General features: G+C 44.3%; 2 protein-coding genes across 10 annotated transcripts in view; one reads left to right on the top strand and one right to left on the bottom strand.

Moving 5' to 3' along the window:
- Positions 1–1,098: 1,098 nt before the first annotated feature.
- LOC118511973 (zinc finger Ran-binding domain-containing protein 2) lies at positions 1,099–2,661 on the bottom strand. Its single transcript, XM_036055710.1, has 3 exons — positions 2,369–2,661; positions 1,907–2,205; positions 1,099–1,834 (listed from the first exon to the last, which is right to left on the bottom strand). The coding sequence occupies exons 1-3, from the start codon at positions 2,455–2,457 to the stop codon at positions 1,191–1,193; spliced, it is 1,032 nt and encodes a 343-aa protein (XP_035911603.1). The 5' UTR covers positions 2,458–2,661; the 3' UTR covers positions 1,099–1,190.
- Positions 2,662–10,362: 7,701 nt separating this feature from the next.
- LOC118511937 (Down syndrome cell adhesion molecule-like protein Dscam2) overlaps positions 10,363–27,248 on the top strand; it is a 44,280-nt gene continuing 27,394 nt past the window's right edge. For 2 of the 9 annotated variants that reach the window (XM_036055634.1, XM_036055635.1), the window contains exons 1-5: positions 12,940–13,582; positions 23,217–23,269; positions 23,479–23,707; positions 26,743–26,885; positions 27,072–27,233. In XM_036055634.1, coding sequence (XP_035911527.1) covers positions 23,233–23,269; positions 23,479–23,707; positions 26,743–26,885; positions 27,072–27,233 — 571 coding nt within the window. In that variant the 5' untranslated portion in view covers positions 12,940–13,582; positions 23,217–23,232. Of the gene's footprint in view, positions 10,559–10,579; positions 10,794–10,832; positions 10,977–12,939; positions 13,583–23,216; positions 23,270–23,478; positions 23,708–26,742; positions 26,886–27,071; positions 27,234–27,248 lie in introns of those variants that run through there. The other 7 variants (XM_036055629.1, XM_036055631.1, XM_036055628.1 and 4 more) reach the window with 7 other exon arrangements.

Genomic DNA, 27,248 nt, shown 5'->3' on the forward strand with positions numbered 1-27,248 from the left:
CACTCCCTTGTCTCCTACACTACTACGCCATTATGCGTAGCATTGCCATAGATCATTGTTGATAACAGCAGCAGTGGCGGATCAATCGATAGGCAGAGTGGGTAGCTCGTACAAGTAGCCTCGAGAGGGGTCCTAGAATTTGATGAAAAAAAATGCCATTGGATTCATCGCTGATCCTCTCAAAGTATTCCAACCCCCGGTCAGTAGATCTGCCATCTCGAGCTAAGCTGTCCATTCCACCTAAGGCCTCCAAGGTGATTCATTTGGCTCTTATTATCACATTAGGCCTCATTGCCACCGGGCTTAAAAGGTACAGCGTTCCAAATATCATTACAATCCAGAGGACGTTTATGTTGACTTGATCCACCAAGAGAGTTGATGGTTGGCAGTCTAACCCAAAGATGCACAGTCAAATAACGAGTTTCTAAGGAGACCTTGCTACTTGGTGATCCCCGTGTGGATTGGTTTTTATCCAATTTAAATTTGGACAACAATTTTACTCGATAACTAACCTTTTCTTCCAGAAACAGGTCTCGGTCGCTCAAGTGGACCAAATAAGAGATTTGTTTTAAATTCGCGGACTGTTTCCCCGAACACAGGGCTGACTATCCAGTTTCAGGTAAGTTAAGTTAAGGAAACCAGTAATGCAAGATCTCTTGCGGTTGTAGAGTCAAAGTAGAAGAATAAATTTGAACGAAACACTTTACAATCTAATTTGTCTTCACAACGATTAGGATAATTCGGATCTACGGCATGGAGTTTAATTTAATTTGTGATCTACTTTTCGAAATTTGACGTGTCTTGCTTCTAAATCATAACTGTTGAACAATGTTGGCGAGGTGTTGGTGGGTTTCAAAACATTGATTATACAGTTATCTCAAGAAATTTAAACAATCTGTATCGTATTCCTGCTTTGTATGCCTAAACTTAAAACTTCAACATGTTTTGGACTGCCATTTATTGGCTTCATAGGTCTTCATTCATCGCCCCGAGTCCGGATCACCGACATATCTTGCTATCAATTAATTTTCCTTAAACCCCTTTGCGCGGATTTCGTTCATAAACCGGGTGTTAAAGAACAGCACAAACACGTACATCAACATGGTAACATTTCACTCTAAAATTTACACATTTATTTGCCTTCAATATTGAGTCCTGCTTAGCACAAACAAGTAAGCACAACAAATGCCTTAGCGTCTTCTGTCCCTATTGCGCCGGTAGGATCGTGGCGATCGCGATCGTGAGCGTGACCGGGAACGGGAATACGAGCGTGAGCGTGACCGACCATGACGACGGGATGCGCTGGAGCGCTTTGTGTCGGATCGTCCGTGACTAGTCGACGAGGCGGTCGATTTTGAAGAAGAACGTTGATCACTCGAACGTCTCCTGCGGTCCACACTGGGAGACCTCGAGCGGGAGTTTGATCGTGACCGATGACGTTGAGCAGCTTGTTTGTGGTTGGAGGAGTTCGTTACTTTGGGCGCCGGTTTTGCTGCGATTTCTTCGTCCGATCCCCATAGATCGTACTTGGAAAGGTCCTCGTTGCCCTCGTCCTCATCGTCTTCCTCGTCTTCGTCATCGTCCTCGTTGCCTTTGTCAGATGAATCGTCGTCAGCAGTCAGTTTTCGCTTCGGCTGGTCTCTTCGGGCATTTTTTCTTTGCTCAAGCTCCTCCTCGGAATCGGTACTCCGTCGTCTTTGTGCTGAGCGAGTGCCTTGATCCTTGGATTTGCCCTTCGATTTCTTCCGGCGCCCGAACTCATCGTACTCGTCGTCGGATTCAACGCGATCCTTGTATTCGACCACGCCACGATCGTTGTATCCTCCACCGTAGCCTGTTGAGCAAAAGCAAAAATTACAATCGACGAAAAGAGCATTCGATTTCGGCAATCTTTGTCAAACATTACCGGTCCGTTCCTCAACGTCACAAAATCGAGGAGCGCTGCAGATGTTGCACGTGTGACGTCGTGCCCAATTCACGTTAGCGCATTTATTGCATTGCCAGTCTTCGGCGCTGAACAGACCGCGCGATTTCTCAGCCGCTGCCTTGCCGATCTCGGTGCCAACTTTCTTTTTCCCTCCAGCGCTACTGCTGCCCCCGCCGTCGGAGTCACTGGCCGTGGATCCATTCTTGGAGCCACTGTTCGGTCGCTCCTTGCCGCACCGATTGCACTGGTTACGCCGGGCAAAATTTAGATTCTTACAACTATACGCAGGGTGCGTTGCGGCGGTGCGAATGACGCGTTAGCACGGCGAGTTTGGGCGCATGCCATATCAAGGAAGGATGCATGGAGGAAGCCAAAAACGTTAGATCCCAAATACTCTTCAAATGTGCTTGGTTAGTAAATTGCCAGCGGGATTTTGCTTACTCGGGCTCCGGACAAGTCCAATCGCCATTCTTGTTATTGGATGGGCGCTTTCCGTCGGTTTCGGATTTGACGAATCCGGAACTGCTCATTGCATTTACCTTTGCTGCCACCCGAGCGAAAAGGATGCTCGCTTACCGCTTTGCCGCTCCCTAGAAGCAGGAACCGTGCATTTAATTAGCAAACTTACGGAACAACTTCCATGCGCATTAAATGTAAACAATTAATGTTATTTTGCACTGGCACCGAGGGTAAAATCGAACCTCACGGTTTTTTTTTTGCTTTTCTCTGTTTTGATATCTGTCAACAATCCGACGACGCCAAAATGTCAAAAGCGCAGGGGTGCTCAACTTGGGCCAATCTTTGTTGTTCTGATGGATTTTTAAATTTTACAAATTTTAACCGTTTGAATTTTTTTGTTTCGGTTCATAAAATTGTCCCTTTCTTAAGCAATACGACCAGGTCGTTCTTAGTGGACTAAAAAAATAGTCCCCTTCAATTTCCCTTTTTGCGTGCTTTTATGGAAAACAGATTAATTGTTGGTAATTTGGAATTATTACAGCTTTTTCGTTACAATCATTCTTCTCAATTCAAATGCAAAAATTAATAAGGGTTCCATGTAATAGTTTAAAATTTATTCAAATTGAAATAGTTTTATTCTAGTTCTGGTATTGATGCATAACTATATTCTGATTCTGGTATAAAAAGACCAAACTGAAGTGATAAAAGTTCAAAATATACAAAAATGAGGTCTGGTAGTCGAGACCGTAGCGGCGCCTGTGTAGCATCATACACCAGGTGCACTTCCTATCAGGCCATGTGTCCGAAAAAAAGTCTGTTCTTATTGATTTATGTAGGGTGCGTACGAAGTCGGAACTTTAATGCGCTCTCGCCGGTTCACGAGCACACAAAAGAACGATCGTCGTCGAGATCGGTATGTCATCGCAGGATCAGGATGCGTCGGAAGATTGGTGATCTGGCAACCGGACTGGTAAGAGCGAGATGTGGTGTGGTACCACGCATATTTAGTTTGATAAAATAAGTTTTATGTTTTATCCTTAATATACGTTGAGTTGTTCATTTATTCCGGCTCCCGAATATCACATCGTAAAAAATATGTTTGTCTCTAGCAATCAATAGTGAATTTGAAAGAGTCAGACATAGACAATTGAAACGCTTCTTCTTATTTGGCTCTACAACCTCTAAATGTTTTGGCTTGACTTAACTGGCTTTCCTTGATTTTATTTTACCCGTTACTTAAGCCTTGGTACGGGTATGCAGTCGCCGGACAAACGAGGACCGGCGTCACTAAAGCCTTAGGACTCAGAATCATCCGATTTACTGAACGTTGATTTGCAATCAATGTTTATTTTCTGTCTACTCTAACTCTAATTAAATGTAGTCACATTTTATCAGCTTAACTTAATTTTCCTATATGAATATGAATAAAAAAATACTTTGATGCTTGTATTTGTTGAAGATCACCTGTCTTGACTCAAAAATAGATTCGATTCGAAATTAAAATAAACTCAGAGTTTCATCTTCCAATAGCTGGACTCTCTATGCACCTATGGGTATTGCTTACTTGCTTGTCCAGAAAACTGGAGCTTTGCAAACAAAACTTACTGTACAGCGTTATACACGTCGTGATTTCGGGACCAAAAATGCATCAGAGCAAGATTCCGTTATTTTTAAAGGTCGAATGACCGTGTTTCAGATGCGACTACTCAGAGTTATTTAAGCAGCTTCCAGGCGTTATTATTTACTTAACTATCAGACATACAGAAATCGTCAAAACCGCCCTCCAGAGGCAGGTGAGTTTAGAACGCAAAAAGTGAGATCATCGCACATATAATAGACCTTGTCATTGTTCTTCTACGCATACGAGACCGGTAGACGACGCTGATTTTTGACTTGAGATGCCATCAATGAATGCTAAGATCTGGACTAAATCACAGGATATAGTGTTATGCCATGTTGATGAATGGACTGCAAATTCTTCACCCATGAGCAGGCCTTTGGTGGTAGCAAAGGTTGATTTGATTTGATTTTATTAGAAATTGATGAGAATTACATCACTAAGCACTTAAGCATACGCAGGTTCTTCTGAAAATAAAAAGAACATTGTAAGGTTAACATTTCTTACTATTCTAACATTTTATCAACCATTTGTAGTGCCGCAACCTATTTCGATGTTGTATAAGGGGTAGTATGGTCCTTTAATATGCTAGTGGTTTTGTCGTGAATTATTCATAATTTATTCGTCCAAATCTCGAACCTAATTCTGTGAGATATTATTATGTGCTTCTCTTCTCGAAATTTTGTACACCCGCTTGCCTTTATTTATAAGTTGTCCGAGATATCTTTTATCGAAACAAACTAATAACCACTTTCCCCCACAAATTTTTATTTACCACAAACCGTGACAACACGTCCCTTATCGATACGAGGTAATTAAGACATTCAAAATATGCCTCAGGGTTGTTCCGGAGCAGATAACATTCCATGACTGTGGTGTGCATGTGCTTCAATGTTTTGCTGGAGCCTAAAGAACTGCTTCACATATCTTGGTTGAGTTTTGGTCTTCTTACTAAGAGTTCACCGTCCAATCCACACATTATCCTTTAGTAAACTCCGATAGGCCCCACCTTATAGACAATCAGAAAATTATGATGAAGTTTACGTTGACAATAAACTTGTACTGGGATTATCTTACGCTCCTATCGGTGAAGGGGGAACCACCCAAACCGTGCTCGCTTACATAGCGCTATGATACGAGCAACTGGTTAACACACTGTTATCCCGCTTGGATTATTATATTCAGCCGCATACCCTTGGCCCCTCTCTTTTACGAACCGCGAGACCAAGAAAAACTCCCGTGCGCGCCGTGACTACGAACATACTAGGAGCGATAATTGGTGGTGATTTTTCACGACCATTAATAACAATCATGCCTCGTGCCTGCCTCCTGTTGGGTGCCCTGTTGCTGTTCCGAAATAAGCAATAAGCAGTACCGACGAGGCAGAAGAGGAGAGTGTCTGCCAGACGAAGAGGAGTGTCAGCCGGAATTAGATGGTATCGATAGCAGGAATTCTTATCGGCGGTGGATGTCTTGCGGCGCCTGGTACACAGCACACATCGTGTTGGGAATGAGAATTGGGAAGGATGGGATGTGCCATGTACTCATCCTTGCTGCAACGGTGGAGCCTCATCGGTCGAAAGCTCTAATGCCGGCTCCACGAAACGAGACGAATTAGCAGAGTACATAGGGGGCTTATGTGCAACGGGACACCACAGACCACCGTGCGTGTGTGTGAGGACTGGCGCACAAACAAACAAACACAGGCCGATGACGATCCGTCTGCTGGCTGATGGACGGGTCTACGGACGGGCCAAACGAACTATTTGCCAAGCGGGTGCCGGATCCACGAACCGAGGGCCAGAACAGATATTTGCCCTGGCGCACGAGAGAACAAGGCACGAAATCTATTTGTTCGTTCGTCACTCGGCCAGCCAGTAGATACTTTTAATCTATAGTGCATAATGCTCGGCAAATATAGTTAGCCGCCTTTCGCCATCCATGCTGTACTCGTTCTCGCCCTTCCTGCCGTCATTATCAACATTGCCAAGCGCTCTGGCCTCATCAAGGAACGGTGGGCCGTAGCACGTGGGCCAGAACAGGGGATAAGGAAAGGACCGGCAGCAGTCTCTCAAGCCTCACCATTCGCATCCACAGGCTTATGTCTAACGCAATTTTCACATTGGTATCGCTTGCGGAATGCGTGATGTTTTCCCGATGTCTTTAATCCTTTTCTTTCTCCGGTCCAGTCCGGTGGGTAAGTTTTTCTTATCACTCACGTTTTCCCGCAGCACTATCAAACGTCCTGGCCGACGGTTGTTTGCTCGGGGCCAAATTCACGCAGCAATCTTTTCACCCGAGCTCCAGTCGAATATTGCGTCCCATTGTGTGCCGGCGCTCTTGAGTGGTAAGTTTTGTTTGGAAAGCTTACCCTTTTTCCAGCGCCAAGTATGCGTTGAGGATCGCTCGGGTCTTATCCGACGGTCGGACCGGTCGTATGCAAAAGCCCGACGAGTTATCTGTCGTCCGTACGTGGGATGTGTGAAATTCTGATCCTCCTCTTCACCTCTTCCCCGTTTCAACCGCTCACCCGGTCTTCCCGTGGGTCGGATCACACCAACATTGCCCACACACCCACACACACACACTCATTGGCTGTGGGCCGAGGACGCGTAGAGATAAATGGATACATAATGTCGACATCTTGATGGTTGCGCGCACACACACACACACATACTCACATGCGGTCTGTTATCGAGTCTGTTGGTCGGTCGGTTGGTCGGTCGGTCGGTCGGTCTGTTGGTCTATGGGACGGAGTGGTTGATCCTTTTTCCCACACTGTCCCACTGTGCGCTGCTGCCAGTGAACCACATTCGGTCTAAGCATTCATCTCCGAATCTCCCGCCTTTTCCAAATCATCATCCGCCCGTCCGTTCTGTGCACGGTGGCCTACTCCGCAGGGCTTCAGCGCAATCTATCGAATCGTGTGCGTTGTGTCTACATACGGGCTAGGGGCTAACCGATCTGTACATAACACTACGGGGACTCACAATTTTGAGCGGAGTCAATAATGCAAGGTAACGAAATTTGGAATATCTTACCGCTCACACACACCGGGGCACGAACCCATGGCTGAAATGGATGACCGGATGCTTTTTCCGGGAAAAAAATCTTCGGATTGTTTTCTTTTGGTTTCATCTTGAGGAAGATTTCGGTTTTCGTTCTTATAATTTTCTACACTTTAGTTCAAAGTTAAATATTAATTAATAATACAAGAAATTGAAGCTTCTTTTCACTATTTAGGATAGCTTTTACTAGTTTTAAAAAAAAAAAGCTTAAACAATATGAATTCCTTCACATGCACCTACATCTCGTGGTGATGCGAGAAACGACGCAATGATCATGGAAGGGTTCGCGAGGGGCCAAAAATACAACACACTTCACCAAATTGCAAACAACCCTGCTAAGCAGCTCCAATCGCAAGTTCCGCATCTTATCCATCTTATAAAATTTTACCAACGAATTCCCGATAAACGGCTCCCGGCTGTACATAGCGGACGCTCGAGAAGGAAGGATAACAGCGGCAACAACATTTGGCGTCCGTTTCCTCCGTGCGCCGGTATCTCTGTATGTGTGCGTATGTATGTATGTGCGAGCCTGGTGAAAGCGCTCGGTCCGGAGGTTGAGGGTCCGGGCTAAGGATACCGGGTGGAATGGCGTAGAGTATCATCATATTATCCCCTCATTCTTTTCACCTCGACAAATGTGTAACATTCTAACAATTTTATCTCTCTGTATGTTTCGGTTCAATTTCACCGCCGGCCGCCAGAGAAAGGATCTCTTTCACAACATCTCTATCTCTCGCCGATTCGTATGTGCACGTGTGGGTGGGTGTGGGTGTGTGTGTGTGTGTGAGTGAGTGTGGTTGGGTGGGTGGATGGATCGGACCAGCCGGAAAGCATCGCATCGGTGCGAAGGAGCTGACCGAGAGAAGGTGAGTGGGTGATAATCGTCTAGTAGAGATCGCGCTCGTGTGTGGCAGGAACGGTGGCGAGGAGAGACAAACGAATCATCGAATACTACCGGTGAAACGTATCGTCATCATCATCATCATCAGTATCATCAACAACGCTCAGCATCAACGGTCGGTCATTGATTTCATTGGTTTTCCTGTATCAGCATGTGTGCACATATACAGTGACCGGCAGAAATAGATCTACACGTTGCAAATGGGATGTTTATAGCGTTTATTGGATTTTCCCATTTTTACGCAATCAAATGTTGTGTCTATCATCGACATAGAATTAGCTTTAGTGTAATGACTAAAACGCTCTATAAACTCACTGCCGCAACTAACCAATCAACGAGATGGAATTATTATTTCGCAACAGACTTTCAATCCCAAGATATCACATTTAATAGTTCATACCGAGCGGGCCAACAAATTATTGGGCCTCATCACCCGAATGGCGTCTGAGGTCCGTGATCCGTTGTGCTTGAGGGCGTTGTATTGCTGCTGGGTCCGCCCTATTTTGGACTACGTCAACGTCGTTTGGTCCCCAGCAGGTGTTACCTCTATGGATAGGTTGGACAGGGTACAACGGATGTTTTCTAGAATCGCCATAAGGCGGTGCGGTGTCAGTTGCTGGGACTGGTTGGCTTAAAAGATCGGCTTTGCCAGACGCGCAGGCTATTTATTGCCATCATCCTTTCTGCCAGCATTGACTCCCTTACCCTCCTGGCAGCCATTCCCATCTATGTCCCATGCTACCGCTTGCGCATTCGCCCTCCCACTTCTCATCCCATTGCGACGCTCGCGGTTCCTTCAAAATGACCCTTGGATGCGCGCGTTTTCTGACTTCAATGCAGTAGGTGATTTGTTTGACCACAGTATGCCCTTTGCTTCATTCCGTTCCCTTGTATTGTCTAACTTGTCCTAATGTGTTTCGTCTCTTTCATAACCGTTTTAATTATATTTTTTTTTTTTACATTATTGTATCTGACGCTACTAGAAAGCCCTCGAGACAACCAGTTTAAAATGAATAATAATAATCTTCTTCTTCTTCCTTGGCACTACAACCTCGAGAGGTGTCGGTCTGCCATTTCTGGATTTCTGTGACTTAGTTTTACCCGTAGTAAAGTCTACGGCTGACTGACTGTAATTAGACTACAAAGGCGGCGGAAACACATCCACGACTGATTGGCGGGAATAGTGTTGAGTCTGGAAACTACCTGCTCATACCTCCTAGTCTGAAATTAACGTGAAAGATAACTGCTTGAGCATCTTGATCATCGGTTATTCGATGTCTTGATTCTAATATATCTTGGGGCGGTCTGATGACCAAAGATGTCTCTATTGCTCCTGGCTCAATACTCGTTACTTCTGGCTCCTTCAGTAGTAGAGGGCGTGAACGTTGGTTGTGAGTAGTGAGATGAAGATTAATCCTAAGAAGGAGGTCTTAAGTGTCAAGTTCGCAAGTCAAGTATGAACCCAGGTGTCCGCTAATCTTTTGTGAAACTTTGCAATCATATAATGAAATATTGTAAACAATTAGGGGAAATTTTGCTAAACAGCAGAGGGATTTTTAATGTTTTCCAAGGGGTATTTAATATTTCAATTTCCAAAATTTCCCTAAAGTGAGTGAAACGTTTCATTATATGACACAACCCCCTTGATGTGTGCCGCACACCGAAACGTGTTGCATTCTGTTGATCCGTCACTGTATAACACGTCCATCTCGTTCTGCCGAACTGTGTATCCTTAATGTATCCTTTTTTGAAGATGAGTCGTCCTCCCACTCCGACCCGCTCCCTTTCCGCCCTTTCCACCACCCTCCATAGTAGTACGGTGGGGCCAGGGAGAATACGATACGATGATGCTCCGATTGCGCTCGGTCGAGAATGACAACACAGCACATCCACACTCCTATCAGCTTGCAGCTTGCCCGTTTCACCACACTCACTCTCTCTCTCTCTCTCTCTCTGTCTCTTTCTCCCACTCTCTTCGGCTCCCGGGTTGTCCGTGCCAACTTCTACTTCTACAAATTGGCGGCCGGTGTACATGGTTCAGCAGGAACAGAACCGAACGCCACCGCGTGGACGATGCCATGCACATGCGAGAATGTGAATGAGAACTGCGAGAAGCGACATCTCGCTACACATACGTACCTGTATGGAGGGGGGGGTGGGAAGGTGGTGGGCGGGCACCAACACACATGCGACACACACACACAGAGGACAAACGCGTGCGCGCTCGGCGGGAGACGAGTGCCACCCCCCACCGCATGTGTGGGGGAACGGGTGGCACTTCGGTACACAGACACATGATGGAAATTTGTTTATATATCATGTATCATTCCGAAAGGATTCTTAGCTAGAGAGGATATGATTCTATTTGAAATGATATAGTTGCCGGTTGCCCTTCGTAACGCGAGGACGTATCGGTGGCGCACTACAGCTGGTTGGTCCGCAAAGTTCGAACGCGGGAATTCGGTCGGGCATCGTGGCGTTTCAAACCACCGTGGAATCGGGTCATCTTCGGAGTCTGTGGCACTCTGTGAGTGTGTGTGTGTGTGGAGTGAGATGAGTTTTTAGGCTTAAGCTGCTGCGCATCGGTTAGTGGAGACTGTTTTTCAGTTTTGCCGTGTCCACCACTTAATGTGCCAACCCCACTGAAGGACTTCGGTCGGTTGCGTAGTGTCGGGAGATTAGTGTGGTGCCTCGCCGTGTCATGGATCGTGTGGCTGTGAAAGAAGAGGACTAAGCGCCGGCTTAATTTTTCGAGAACATGTGAGAGCCCGTCCACACACACATACAGAGGGTAACTGATACGAGATTGCAGCAGTGAAAGTGAGTGACGATGTGTGTGCATTCTTTGATCCTTTTTGCTTGTCATTTCAACTTCACCGTCGTGTCTGTACGTAAGCTGCTGCCAGTCGCCGTTAAAAGCGCGTCGTTGCCCGACCCAACCCGTCCTTCTGGCCTCTGCTGCTGAAGCTGAAAGCGTAGCGTATTCATCCCTTTGCTGAAAAGGTACATTATCACTTTGCATTCCACCCGCCATCCGTCCGGTCCAGGTTCCAGAGCTATCACTCTGATTTTATTATTTCCACCCAAAACTCCCATCCTCCATCGCGAAAGCCTTGCCGACACGGGAGTCAGGCCTGTATGTATTGGGCGGGCCCTGCTGTGTTAGAAAGGATGTCTGTATCATCGCAGCGCAACTGTTTGTATCTCATCATACCGCAAAAGCCTAGAGTCTCATATCGGGTCTCGGTCGTTTGGGTGGGTTGGAAAGGTAGTGCGAGCTCCTTACACAAACACCGACACACACACGGAGAGAAAACGAGATTGATACGCATCGTTAAGCTTGGAGACACGCGAGCGAAGGTGAGCCACACACATACGCAGGTGGTGTGTTTGACGAAGTGATAAGTATTGTTAATTTTACCAGTGCATTCTGAGCAAGCAAAAACAGGGAAAGAAAACACGCTTTCAATCACTCACACAATTTCACACGCCGTAAAATGGTTAAAACATCACCCCCACCCCCCACGGGACTATCTCCGACGGATATTCCACTCATCACGAGTTTGCACGAACGCATGGAAATAGAATTCCTGGTATGGAAGGATGGATCGACTCTCGCAACACTGTTCAACTCATGGTACCCCACTGCCACAGTTACACATACCGAGGCCGGGGAAAATAATTGTCCACCTAGTTCCGCCAACCACGCTTTTCCTTCCTTCCATCCTTCATATACACTTGCCGACACATACACCGTTGGTTAGTTGGAAGTTTCGAAGGGGCTTCGGCCGGCAGCGATGTGAAGTGAGCAGAGTCCATGTGTTTGCTCAACAGTTTCTCGAGTGTGTACTCCACAGTCCTTTGCCGGGAAATCGCCGACCGGAAGCGACGGAAGAGAGATAACGTCCGCGGAGCGCCAGTCCGTTGGATGATACTCGAAGCGAGAGATGATTTTATTGCTCTTCGGTTTCGTACTTTTGAATAATTATGTGAATTGCAACTGTGCACACCTAACCCGGCCCCCTGCCGATTGTCGGCCCAAAAATACTACGACGACGCAAGCTAGCTTCGTGCAGTACATAAGTGGATACATACGGTCCGTGGACGAGGACGTGTCGGCACAGCCGTAGCTCTCCATAGCCCGTGTGTTGGTTACAATTCACGGATCAGATTTGGATTTAGTGTCCGCACAGTAGTTTACTCAAACCGTTGTCGATACGTACGCTCTTGCGTCCGTTCCAATTCAAACCCGTCGTCTGCGAGATGAAAAACGAACTTTGTGAAAGTGAAAGCGAAATTCCGTAGTTCCCGTTCGGGTATTCGGGCAGAAAAACTAGCGTACCAAGCGTTACGCGAAACTGCGGGAAGCACGTGAAGCCCACCCTGTGTGTTAATTCTATCGCGCGCGTACGATGAAGCTGACGTGACATATAAGTGAATAAGAGAGGCAAAAAATCAGAACTCTCCCACAATGACTCCAAGCGTGGCCATGTGATAGGTTGCGAATTGAAACAAAAGAAGAGCAACTACAACAAAAAAACAGGACTGGGTAACCGGAAGCAATTGAATGCAAAACAACCGGCCGCATGGTGTGCTGCTCGCTCGGTGTGCAGGACGGTGCGAGCCATCCTACGGCGAAAGATTAGCGAAACCGGTGATAAATGGAAAATATGGGACAACAATAACAACCGGTGCACACGTACACGGTCACACACACACACACACGTCGGATCATCGTCAAACGAGTGGAACGTGGTGAACGGGAGGTCCAGGAAAACTCGTACCAAAAGCCGGGGAAGGATAATTGGTCTCATTTATATCCTTTTGCCTTCTGCTAGGTGCTCCATGCTGCCCGAGCGCTAGTTTCATTTTGATTCCTGTGAACGTTCCGGCGCGGCTTCTTTTTTTGCATTTTCCCGTTTTTCCCGTCTTCCGTTTTTCATTCCGTTGGTTTTTTTGCCGGCAGCAGCTAACGACAACAAAAAAAAAACGGAGCACGATCCGCACCACCACCACCGAGCAGCAGTGTAGTACGTGTGTGTTGGACGGATGGCGTAACAAAAAAAAAGGCACAGCCGCACATGCAGAATCCTGGCAGCATTAAACAGAGACTCTACAGCACGTGCGACACTGCAGGTGCAACAGTGCAACTGGAGTGTAATAAAGTGATGAGATAATAATGCATACACGAGTTCTTCATTTCACGGTGCAGCGCTGATGAGTACCAAATGATTATGATAATGAAATAGTATAATAGGAGTGGCGGGCCCGAGTGTGTTTGGAGTGAGCGCTGGAGTTGGAATTCGGAACCGTCGGTTGATACGCGTGGCGCGAGTGTGCGTGATTGTGCGTGCGTGTTTAATGTTGTTTTTTCTCCCCATGCTTTGTGTGTTCTTCTTCTGCGGTGTGTTGAAGGAAAATGCAACCGGAAAAGCGCGGTTGAATGTAGTGAATCGGTTGTTAGGTGCGTATCAGTAGTGATGTGATTGGAAGCGGGGTGTTGTGACCCACACACTGTACGGATGTCGATGGGCGATTGCGAAGACGATCTGTCGAACGGACTCGAGAGTTATTGTGGTGTTTTAGCATGAATTTATACAGTAATTAAGGTAAGTAGCGGTTCATGAGTTTTTTTTTTCTTTTTTGTTGGGGAAAATGAGGAAAACTACGCTAGAACTAAAATTTGATACAAACTTGATAGGAAAAATCCATTGTTGTTTCGTGAATAGCATGGTTGGAGAAGAATTTATTGTAATTACAAAGCTAGTTTCATAATGTCTGTAGAGCTATAGTATTTTTGCTCCTTAGTCCTTGGCGAGGCACTACACAAGCACATACGTTGGTATTGTCCTGATGGAACACAACGTCCCTTCTGTTGGCCAATTTTGATCATTTGTCGGCTTCTTACGTGCCGGTTTGTTGATAGCAGAGATAGTCTGATTTCAGCGTTTGGCTGTACGGAAGTTGCTCATAATGTCAGTCTCACCAAAAACATTATAAAAACTTTTATGTTGAGTGATGCTTCGACTTGTAACATGTTAACATCGATCATTTCGGTAATTTTTACGTCATTTTTTAGGATTTGTCTGTCCGTTCAAGGTGGGCCTTTTACATCAGAAATGACTGAACGATAGCGTTGAAACCAAATTGGCACGTTATTATCTGCTACCGTATCGACACCGACAGTAACGACAATCACAATTTCACGCACACTGGCTCACATTTGCTGTCTTTATCAAAGAACTGCATTTCATTCATCGAATCTTTTCTTAGATTACTGCCATTTTGAATGTCTTGTAACTGGCAAAAGAATGTTCCATGCAATATAGCAATTTTATACTGTCACATGTCACAGCAAGCAAAAATTTGACTTTTTTTCCTCAACTTCATATTCTCACTCATATTCTCGCAATAGACTGCGGTTAAACCGTTTTAATTGCCATAAAAAAATATTTTTTCATGCTATTTCATTAAGAGACTTATGAAGTCTGCTAACTAAAAGCCTCCATAAACCAGACCGCCAGTCCTTACTACGGAGAAACGATCTGGATGGGATTCTATGCCCGGTCCTGCAGTTTTAAGACCGACGGCTGTCTCCAACCGTGACTTTTCTACTTAATAATGATTATAAATTCGTTATCGAAGAAAAGCTATCCATACAGATAGGCTTGTAAACTCTAGAAATATTTATCATTTAACTAGATTCTAACTTAATCTTAATCTTATCTTTAAAGTTTAATTTAAAACTTAACTTATAGCTAAATAAGCTTTTAAACCTTTTTTGTTATGTATCGTGTCTTTTTATAGAACATAAGCTTAGTTCTGGTGTAGTTATTTAGAGCATATCAAATCTATATTAAAAATACGTGTGTATTTGATGTATATATATATATTTTTAAACAGCATATCTTTTCCCAACTTATCTGACAAATGGCAACTCTGTGAGTAAATACAACAAGTGTCTCCATGAGTAAAACAGTAGAAGATTTTGATATAACAAGTAATAAGTATTATACGGCTTAATGCTGCTCATTGCTCTAAACATGAGACCATAACACCAAAAAAGCACTTAATGGTATGGAAAAATCTATTCAACATGCTTAACACTATAAAATAATCTATCGTTACCATTTAACATGTTCTCTACATTTTGGGTGCGATTCAAGAATCCTTCATCCATCCACTTTAAACATTCGTTTACACAGTGATGCCCATTTAAGTGTGGAACGTGCCTAAACAATACGGATGAATATTCAATTTCTCATGCAGATTGATAGCATCAGTTGACCATAACGTGGCAACATATTGTACTCGTCGAGTGCCATCTTTCCACGAAACCTGGCATAAATGATGCCAAACATCACAAGACATCCCCAAAATAGCAGATAGAATACGACCGAATCCCTCGCCAATGGTACAACTTTTCCGATTTAGATTTATGACATTTTTTCCTTTCCATTTCCCCACAGCACCCTCAAAAAGCGAGAACCAAAAAAGTGGCCATCAATGTGTGTGTTTTTTGTCGTTTTTCTTTCTGGCCTCAGCCAGCGAAACGGTTGCCAAACGGGAAAGAGAAACAGTACTAATCAAATCGGATGTGCGATGAGAATGATTGCCTAGTGCGACCTGTTGAAACTAAATGACTTAACAATTTTGTTGGTATTGAAAGCACTCATGGCAGTAAAAAAGTTCGCAGCTTTTGGGTTGCCAAATGAATGCTGTTTTTTGCGTGAATGGTTTAGGTTTTTTTATCGAAATGGAATTAAGTTCATTCCGCAAAAACAAGTGTCGTAAGTATTTGTTCCGCTTCTGTAAACGTGTTGTTCAGTTAATAGTGTTTTGTTAATGGATGTAGGTGGAGGTGTATGGATCACCAGGCGTCTCCATGGGATTGAACATGAATGGAGGCGTCTGGTGGATTGTGATTCATTTCATCGCACGGAGGCGCGAGGTAGATAGTAAAGCATGTTAATGGAATTTTTTATCCTTTCAAGTAATGAGATTCTAAAACAAGAAACAATCTCTATGCATATAATTGAATAGATCAAGTGCGAACTGTTTCGATTGACTAAGTTGTGTAGCATGAGTACAACTATGCAACGACTCCCATTTTTTAGGCTATATCACAGTTTTCTATATTTCTATTAAAATTGTAGCCACATAGAATTGGTTTGAACTAGTTAAACTGATGTTTTACTGTACTGCGCTGAGCGGTCTTAGCCGTGTGCAGAGTTTTCAAAATTAATCGACATCGCCAATTAAATGTCTCAATCTTTCAGGAGAATAGATCAACGCAACTGAACTGATCCAGCAACTGAATTGCATTTAACCCTCTGTCCCTCGAAATATTTGATACAACAATAAGGTAAACAATTGAATAGAAAACAAAAATCTGTCGCAAAAGTACCGGGAATCGTAAATGTTAATGCCAAATACATTAAAATAAATATTCCAAACATAAAATGTATCTGGAATGTTATGTCTTGAGCGCAATTTCGTGTGAGGGACCACTTGAACAGCTTTACAAAGGTTATAGCGAAAATATGTTTTCTAAAGCTTGAGCGGTAAAAACCATTCTTGCTGAGGGGCAAGAAGTTGTTGAACATTTGGTCTCCACTGTGGAAGTCATCATCATTGTTTGTATTTTCAATGATGATTGGATACCATCACTTGAGTTTTTGAGCGCGATTGGTTATGGCTTAAACGCATCTCACGTTACGATTCGCAGGATTTAAGAAAATCGATAGAATATGAAACGTGTCGCTGCTCGACTCGTTCCAACAGACTTGAATTTTATCCAAAAATGATCGATAGGATATGGCAAAAGATCAAGGCAGTGGAAGGCAAGGAAAGCGAAGTCGGTTCAAACATTTTTCCTGCGCATAAGAAGAACAGGTGATAAGACAAGGAATTGCCTTGGAATTGAAATTGCACCTCCGCGAATGCTGCTACGAGTCGATTGAAGTTTTCAATGAGAATTTGCTGAATGAATGGAAGACGATCTCCTTAAACGCAAAAAAATTTCAATCACTTCATAAAAGAGGACATAGCAGTATTCCTTCTAATAGGGCCTATTTGTAAGGTAACAAGCGAAATTTAGATTACATTTAGAAACAATCATTTAACTCCGTAAAAACCCAACTCGGCATTAGCAAAATCCATTTGGGATACTTTTGTGCCAGAATGTAAGCATCCATTATCCCCGAAAAGACCTCAATTGAAGTTTCGAAAAACAATTAGGACTTTTGACCCCAGATAGGTAAAGTTTTGGACGACTATAAACCTATCTGTACCTATAGCTTCAGACCAGTCACCCTGCCAAATCGCTGTACTGTACATACAATTTGTGTAGATCAGTATTTGGGATTCATCTTGTTGATCAACAACCCAGGTAGAACCTTTTGTGCATATGATGATATCTATGTCATCAGTCAGGATCGCTGCTGATTGACTTATAGACGATGGTCCAAAGTTTGTCCAAAGACTGCGATAGCTCTCTCTGATGCTTTCGGATCTAGTGTTTCAATCTTCATCATACATATTAGGCTATTTCCTATGCTCTATGTACATACATTATAGCTAACCCAAATTTATAACAGATCGCAAGCAATCAATACTAAGACCTCATAAAATCTTAGGAAATTGACAATCTGAAGTTGAAAATGACATGAATATGAAGTTACAGCTGTTGAAACGAACTAAAGGTATGTTAACATGTATAATACTCTCAAATTATACATCAAAAGACTAATGTTAAGGCATAACTTACAAAATCTTGACAAAGTCGCTAAAGCATCCATGCACCATGCTCATAAAACAGGTCTGAATAAGCAAATAAACTTTCTCCACTGAAACACAAACATCAGCTCAGCTTTAACGATATTCAAACCAACCATTATGGCACGATGATTTGTGCCCTCAGATATCAAATTATGGCCATTTGCTTCCTCCGATCGATTTGCAACTTACAACGTCAGCATTACTACGAAGCCATTACTACACTAACGACACATTGTGATCACTCACATTTCAAACTGCTCACTCGATCAAACTGAGGTCCCAGTTGCGCTGCTGTACAGTGTGATTAAGTATTAATGAGTCGTATAACGACGATACACGTACAGCTAAAAGGCTTCGTTGTATCCACGAAGGCAACGCAAGTCTGTGTCTGTCGGCGACAAAATTCAACGATACAGCCGAACGAAAATTCCATTATTTTGCTCCAAACACGGTTGACTGATGATTGAAGAAGAGACAGAGAGAGAAAGAGAGAGAGAGAGAGTGCGGAATGATTATCATAGCTTGGCATTATCAATTCACAGCATCCAACTATGCTGGCGAGAGTCGTTGTAACAGTTGTTGATCCACCGACTACTGGCGCGTGTGTGTGTGTGTGTTTGGATGCGTATACATTCATCCACCGTAAGTAGTGTAGCTTCCCGCAGTTCAACGTAGGCGCTTCCCACTTGACACGGGCCGCGGACTCGCCGAACGCTACACTCTTCCGCAACCTTCGTCGTCTTTGGATGTTCTTTGTCTAGCATCTACAACACATCCTCTCGAGTCCCTTTCCCATTGACAATCGCTTGCGGCGTTCTTTCGATTCTATGAAAGAAGCCCCGAGAAGCCGGGGTAACATACGACAGTCAAGAGAAAAAAAGGGAAAACCCAGCCACCCCATGGAATAATACAGCCAAAGAGAAGAGTCTACGCGACATTGCGACTTGAAGCCGTGCGACTTCACGAGGAAAACAAAAAAAGCGGTTCGCTCATTGAAGATCTGCATTCAATCCACTTCCAACGGTTGCAGCGAGAAGTTTACACACACATACAACTCGGCTCCTTGCGGTTTCTCCGTTGGAAAGTAATCGCCATATGAAGAAGTTGTTCGTTCTGTGCATACGGGCGGACAGCCAGGGAAACAAAAGTTTCCAAGGGCAAGCCTTTAACACATCGTTCGTACGGATCCAGGATGAAGATGGTGGGGCCGCGAGGTAGAATAAATTTTTGTGAATCAAAAAACCATTTGTACTCCAACTTTTCCCATCACCGTCTCGAAGTTTTCACTCGCAGAAAACCACAACACACAAGCGCTCATATCACAAAGCGACTACACCACTCCCGGGGCCAGCTATCGGCCAAACGGCATGTCCCTCGGACGTACACAGCAAACCACAGGGACGGTGCACGCTTTTATTTTCTATTTTGCGTTGCGTTTTGTTTTTATTTTCAGGCTGCATCCCGAAAATGCATCCCGGTAATGTGTATGTTTCGCACAGCGGCAAGCCTTGCGCTTCTTCGCTTCTCCCTCGGGGCTTTTGTAGTTGTTCGTGGCAGTCGCACCGGTTGTGGCGCTCTATTGTATCTTCGCTTACGCCGTCGCGCGTCGTCCTGATTGCCTACAAGGGCTGCGACACGCCAGCACAATACCATCTGCCGTACTGTGTCTTTGACACTCAAATTTCTTCGCCCTCTCTGCCAGCCCCGTTTCGCCCTGGTTTCGCAATCCCCCACCCAAGCGCGCCATGAATTATCAACAGCTAACGCAAGTGGATTGTAACGAAACACCACGGGTGGTAATTTGTCATTTGGTTGATTAAGAACTACCGCTCGACACAGCGGTGCACATCGGCACACGGTGTGTGTATGTGGACGATTTTTGTCCCTCGGGCAACGCGTTAGAACACACATTCGCACACGGCGAGCACCGGGTCCGGGTGCCATTTCGAATTTAAACATTCATGATTATCGTAATACATCTCGCGTAGGACATACAGGACATCGGTACACTTTTAGGCGCTGTATGTGTGGCGTTCGCTGTACATAGCGTCGACCGTTCCCACACACCGGACAACATCCACCAGCGGTCCAATGTTCAGTCGCGACACACCCGTTAGTAATATGTTGTAAAAGTATATTTTATAGTATATCATGACACTAGACTAGATAAGCGAGTACACCGGATACGATTCGGACGGTGGGTGATAAAATGCGATATCGTTTTAATGGCTATGTTCAAATAACAATAGCACGCTGGTGTGCATTCCAAAGCGAACAGTCCAAAGCGAACAGTCCAAAGCGAACAGTCGTGGAAGCGATTAACAGGCTTCTGTTATTGAGGTGAATTGTTAAAAACCTTAACATTAGGAAACATTTACTAATAAGTTTGCAAGCTGATATTTTTACATACTTTATTTTATTTAGGAAACATTTATAATACTGCAGGGATTGTAAAAAATAACGAAAAATAGCACAAAATGCAACATGTTAGATTGTGTATATAAAACTTAGTCACTTGTTTTACTTTAATGCTCCACAAAGTTTCTTTTACTGTAACAGTAACGGACATAACAATATGACAACCTTAATATCGTGTTTTATCGATTAGTATTCTTTTGATAACTGCTTCAGATTTCCGTCAGATTTTGGATTTTGACCTGTTTATCCGAGGTTTCACTAGTTTTGGCATAATGTTCGTTCTGAGCTGCTTGAGCTCTGACCGGTAACTGGATATACTCTTTCGATGCGTTTCAGTTGCCGGGAAGAGATGGTAGGTGGGAACAGTTCCGTATGTACCATTGCGCATACTGAACGAGGCGCAAATAGTCTCATTCTAACGAATTGTTTGTTTTGTAAGAGTTTCGCTTTGTCTTTGTCTGGCCTGGATCATCCTTTGCGGTATGACTCTGCGTAAGGAGAATTATTTGAGGCTACGAAAAGGGAGAAGAAATGGGTGTCATACCTATCTTGTGTGTTTGCGTTTAATGTAGATATGTGTATGTAGAAATTATCGTCAACAACCATAATTATTTTAAAATACCCTAGTACAGCAGCTAGCCGAAAAACTACCCTCTTGTATTTGAGTGAGCCTGCGAGAGGCGGTAAGAACAAATAAAAAACATTAAAAGGTTAAGTTTGATAAACGGCTGATTTATCAGCACAATGTTATATGCCGATTATATCCAAAATACATATTCCTACGCTAAATATAAACTACCTCAACAGACTGGAGTTCAGAAGCGAGTGGAACTGTGTCTATAACACTAAAAAGTAGATAAATATACAACACCAAGAGAAGCAACGAGCACTGCACTATGAACAACCTAAGACTGATTGTCACATTTACGTTTCCTTGATTATTCAGTCAATTGTATGATTTGATCAATGGTATAACATTGGTTTTAATAGGTCCTAGATCTAAATTCTGTCAATGAAAAATTTCTTTACCTTAACATTCTTATAGGAGCAGTGAAGAAAAGGCGAAGGAGTTCAAGGGCAGTAAGAAGGGATAAAGGTATTAAGGTGCTTAGTAAGTGATTGATGCAATTATATCCTTGTTCGCCCAACATCTTAATTCTTCTTTGATACGACCTTCATGTCAGTCCTGCAAACGGGTGGAGGCCTGATTATGCTTAAACCCTCGATTCTGCCGTTCAAATATTGTCGCCGCTTTCACCTCCGTCACCGGATCACCCGTTTTGCGATCAATCCGTTGAAAATATGTACCAAAACTTCTCTCTTAAAATTACTGTTTACTTATAACAATCTTCTTGTCACCTCAAGATCTAGTGATGTCTTTCGCCAACCCCATATCCCGGCCCTTCGGACAGACGCATCAACATCATATCTCCGTCTCAGTTAGGTCCCACCACATCTCCTCTTTCGTTGTGGACGGCCTCAAAAGACTCTACGGGCTGTACTGGCTGGTAACATTCTTATGACATGGCCAGCCTGCCGAAGCTTGTACATTGCATGGCCAGCCGTATATAAGACTTCCACAAAAGTATGACTAGTTGGCAACCAGCAAACTATCTCATCATCTATATTGTTGCTGGTGCTGACTTTTTATCCCAGACTGGTAAAGTATCTTAATCTATCAGACCAATCAACTGTACATACGCCATCTTCGCGTAGATCAGTATTTGGGTTTGGCCCTGTTGATCACCAACTCGAGGTTTTGTGCCTATGATGATATCTATGTCGTTAAGGAATGCCAGGATCTAGATTAGCTCATAAACTATAATCCCCCAAGTTTCTATCGCCGATACTCGGATGGCTCACTCTAGAACCAAGATGAAGAGAAGACTGCCATACCCTTTTCCTTGGCGGAGATTCTATTTGGTAGCAAAAGACTCTAGAAGTTAGTCATTGTAGTTCTTACAATCCTGGTAGTCTTGTCTGACATTCCAAATGAGCTCTTTGCCTCTTGTATGGTTAACCTGGCTATGCCTTCGTATGCAACCTTAAAATCAATGCAGGGACGGTAGTAGTATAGGTGATGATCCCCGAATGTGCGGTAGGACAATGGAGGAGCCGCTACGAGAGTTGACGAGGTTTATTAGCTGTGTGGTGGACTCAAATGTTTTAGACTTTATTTTAATTTTTATCATAAGACTTACCAGGCTCCGGAAGGCGGGTCATGTCATGAGAATGGCACCAGACGGGAGTGGTAGGCTCAAATTGAGAGAGTGTGATGGCTTTGATGCGTCTCCCAGAACGGCCGGGATAATGGATTGACAGACGACGAATCTAAACCGTGAGACCAAGACTGTGGGAATAGTTCCTAGTTTTCGCTTTCGAATAGTTTTCTACTATCTCTTCAACAAATGAGACAATGTGCCCTGTCATTGCTAAAGACTCTGATGTATGGTATAGTTGATCCCAAGATTTAATCATAGGGATTTCATTTGCTATCCACAGTGAGCTCAGTAATACTTTGATTAATAACCTGTTTCATTGCTGTACTATTCTGTCGGTTTCTTGTGGTTCTTTAGCCGATGGGTATTTGGTTGGTATCTTATATCACTGTCCGTCACTCTTTGCATTATTTTAGCGTTTAATCGATTATTTCATTTTTCATGTAAATGTCATGTAATAACGACCCCACATAACAAACTATTCATATTAAGACTAAATTGCACAAACGAATTAAACTGCTCACGACAGGGTGTAACGTATATAGTCGAAGAAGTTTTGTGATTTAACCAATGGTACCGGGACCTATGCCACAAATCATCATCAAAAGAGCCTTCAAAAAGCGTACCAAACATTGCGTGAAAATTCCTGCTTCCAACCTTCAGTTTGTTGAAACAGTTTCTTGAAACAATAGACCACACTCCATTTTATTCCCACACGGGCTCGCCCCATTATTTTATCCATATCACGTTCGGATAGCAGTTCGTAGCGAAACTTTTCCCGAGCTACGGAAAGTTTTAATATCAACCATTCTTCTTCAATTTGCAGGAATCGCGTAGGAATAATGGAAGTAGCAAGAGCGACACTATCACGATTACCCGGTAAGTTACGATTGTAATTGTTTGGATGTATATTTACATACACCACATACTCGGTGGGGGAAAAAAAGAGGCAATACACTAGCCCACTTACCATTCCCCTGGTGGCAGCATATTAGGGGCTAGACAAATTTTGTTCCGAACAGCAATAAATCCACTAATAAACTAGCGCGTAACCTCATAAATCATCACCCCCTTCCCGGACGCTGCAGGCCTCGTGCAGTGCCTAGCGTTGGCGATACTCATCGAGCAGAGTGGGTACGCGCTGTCGTCGGAAAATCTTCAGATGCCCAACTTTCTGCACGAGCTTCCGTCGAGCGTGCTGTTCAGCAACGACACCGGCAACTCGCAGCTCGTCTGCCAGGCCTACGGTGGTCCGCAGATGATCATCCAGTGGATACTGAAGGACGGCAGCCTGGTGAGCAGCGTGCCGGGGCTGAGGTGAGTGGAAAACTTTTCAGATCACATATCAAACACGAGATTATCAGCAGCCGGGTAGGGTCGGGCAGGGACAGGGTCGGATAAGACGCAATGCAAAGGTGCAAAGTTTGGTGGGAGCTAAACTACTCCACTGCCGTCCGTGCGGCGTACTGACTGTTTGATACGTGAATTATTAATTAAAGATGAAAGGCAACGCAAACGGGAAGGGGGAGAGAGAGAGAAAGAGACTGGCAAAGCGCCCACCCTTGTGGTCCCTTTTTCCGGCGCTTTTCACTGATGTGGAGACGCGCACCTTGACGTTTCTTGGAGCGCCTGTGTTTGGTGTGGTTTTTGGGGCGAAAAAAGTTTAGAAGACACCCAAAGTCACGATTTGCGGTTGCGACCTTTTCCCGTACTGTCGACGGGTGTGTTTCACATCCACTCGGCTCGACGTTTTCATCCTCATCCTCACGGGAGAACCGCAAAGAAACTAACATGTAAACCGAAGTTTATCCGAAAACTCCGCTGAGCAAACTGACTGTGTCTCATACTACTGCACGGAGATAGTCACACACACACACGCGTGCACTGTTCAAAAAGTACCACCGAAACCATCGAAGCACCAGCAGAAGAACATGCCGCATTAATTCCTGCAAACGCAATCTGAGCCGGAGCGCGGGCGAAAGATGCCATTCTTTATGTTCGCCGCTTCATGATAGTACACTTGATTATGTGCGTAGCTCCGAGTGAGCAGGCACACCATGCGCCATGCCCGTCGTGCGATGCGGCACGCACCAGAAACATATATACGATGCATTATGTACCTGTTCAATCTTCCGTAAACTTATCAGTCTTGATGCAATATTTATTGGGATTACGTGCGTGCGTGTCTGGGGCGGGCTGTGAGACTACCGGCCCAGGAACGTCGTGGTCGTCGTTGCTCATCGGCAACATCTTCTTCGACGAGGGGACCTCCCGGGAACTGTGGGGTACGAACGTTGAGGTCGATACACACATCCGAGCAGTTTTAGCAGCATCCCAGCTTCGGCGAAATATACACCCATAATAAAGCATCCATGGGATGAAGGATCTTTTCCAGGGATTTTGTGCAGTGCTTTGATTGGCATCCGGTCACAACACAATGCCGCTTTTTGTTGCTGGAAAAACCGGATGGAGAGCCACTAGCTAGAAGGAGATTGCAAGTTATAATGTTGCGCTTCAAGAATCAATCAGATCGTTGGAAATGGCGAACCGTGTTGGATACATTTGCTTTGGTGCTTCGTCTGAAATGATTAGTTTTGTTAATATAGGGTACATTAAGCTTGGCCATTTATGTAACCTTATGTGGAACTTATGGCTTCGTTGCATCTCTTATTGGATTAACGATGTACTAGGAAGTGCGGATATTTTTTTCACGTAGAGCTATTTTAATCAGTTCGTATTACGATCCAGATAAGGTTAGATCCAAAACAAGATTTCGTGAGATCGTCAGTCCTTGTTAATTTTTACCCTGGATAGATGTTTCTTAATCAAATCAAACAGGACATAAATAGATTGTTTCATGTAATCAATGTTCTAGAAATCTAATTCCTCCGCAAGTTTAAGCAGCGATCCGCAGAAGATCTTAATCACTAGGATCGAAAATTACAGTGAATGACGGAGGATCTCGCATTCTAGGGTCCTGCGTTGATAACTTGTGTCACGTGGGCATTGCCTGGCATTGTCGTAACAGGGATCTTTATTTATCCCATAATCATGGTTTGATTCCCGCCAAGTATTTCCCAGAACATCATCTTCTCGCGTTAAACTCCATTATAGGAATAGAATTCGACTTTGACGTAGGTATACAAAAGTCACGTGTATTCATACGTCAACTTACCCTTTTGGAAGTTGACACATTCCACTCCCACCGCGATACATGGGATCGATGATGTGATTTTGGTCGCGTGTTGTCCGCTTATTGGTGAAATGCTGTTGGTGAGCTTTCTGGTGGCAAATCCCAATGGATAAAAATGATTCAGAACCTTTTTCTATGGCCGAATCCCAACTTATTAGCCACGGTGGACTTTCGTCTTTGACAATGCTATGAATTCGGTGCCTCCTTTGGTTCAGCTACCAAGCTATAGCCGTACACTTCGAAAATGGCGCTGGCCACCTTAGCATCGATTTTTCACCTTCAAGACAATCCAATTCCAAGACTATTCCAAGACAAGTCATCGACAAGTCTCTAAAGTCAACTCAAAACCTAAAGTATAGCATTGTTGGGCAGCATAAACACTATCAACGAAACACGATGATCCAACATTGAATACATCATCTTATATGTTCACTGTTACAGAATAATGCTTGTTTGTGTTGCATCAATGCTTCATGAAGGAGTATGTTGAAGTTAATAACCCAAACGATGGATATGGATAATGCCCATTGAAAACCTCGTCAATAAATATCCATATCGGTATTATCCGTTCAGAAATGCACGCCATGCACTAATTTTGCCACCGAGCGTAACGATTTGCTTTTGTGCCAAAATCAAATTGTATATTTAAATTGAGCTAAATCCGATATGCTGCTATCTGCGTCATTTCATTGGAACTGAAAAATACCGAAGCACGGTTGTGGCCACGGCGAAGAAGTAACGAGAGAGAAGAAAAAAAACCTACCAACCAACCAACCAACCTGCCTTTTGCTAGGAAAAACATGTCCAACTGCCATAACGTTTGTACATAGCATGGGGGATGTATCACTCACCCAAAATTCGCCAAGTGAATCAACATATGATTGCATTCCGCTCCTCATGCATCCCGGTTCCCGACCGTCCGTCCGACCGGAAGATTTGTATAGTATCAAATTTATATTTGCATGTATCGATGTTGGCAATATTGACAGTACATACAAGGCCCGCATATATGTACCTGGAAGACGCCAGCCAGGTTCATCCGTACGGTAGAGTCAACATCTTAACCCTAACCCATGGAATATTCATTCGCTCTCTCTCTCTCTCTCACACACTCACACGCTCTTCTACCATCCATCTCGGCCCAATTCCATCTGGTTAGGCAAGCGTTGCCAAACGGGACGCTCTACTTTCCTCCATTTGCTGGCCATCTCTTTCGGACGGACGTGCACGATACGACTTATCGGTGCCGAATCAGCTACTCCTACTACGTTCTGCTTAGTCACGACATCCGGGTACGAGCAGGTAAGTCGCACATCTCCTGTCCAAACGCTTGGACGCACCGACAGACGACACTACGACGACGACGTTGACGACGAGGAGTTCCTTGGAGCGTTCTGCATCGCACATTAAACACTGATCTGAAACTTTGTTTTCCTTTTCGGTGAATCCTGTTTTTCTCTGGCACATCGCACAAACACGCACACACAGTGGTGCGGCAGCCGTACGAGGTGAAGGTGGAGAACGCCGATGTGACGCTCGCAAACACAGCCTTCCTGAAATGTTTCGTCTCCTCGCACGTGCGGGAATTTGTCCATGTGTCGTCGTGGTTCAGTGAGAAGGAAATGCTTCTACCCGGCCGATCCGACATCGGTGAGTTGCTGGCAA

Source organism: Anopheles stephensi, chromosome 3, assembly GCF_013141755.1.
Source record: "Anopheles stephensi strain Indian chromosome 3, UCI_ANSTEP_V1.0, whole genome shotgun sequence".
Classification (NCBI taxonomy): domain Eukaryota; kingdom Metazoa; phylum Arthropoda; class Insecta; order Diptera; family Culicidae; genus Anopheles; species Anopheles stephensi.

Coding starts and splice junctions, on each gene's coding strand:
- LOC118511973 (XM_036055710.1), bottom strand. CDS start 2,457: ATGAGCAGTTCCGGATTCGTCAAATCCGAAACCGACGGAAAGCGCCCA. Junction 2,206..2,368: donor TGGACTTGTCCGGAGCCCGA/GTAAGCAAAATC, acceptor CCCTGCGTATAG/TTGTAAGAATCTAAATTTTG. Junction 1,835..1,906: donor TGACGTTGAGGAACGGACCG/GTAATGTTTGAC, acceptor TTTGCTCAACAG/GCTACGGTGGAGGATACAAC.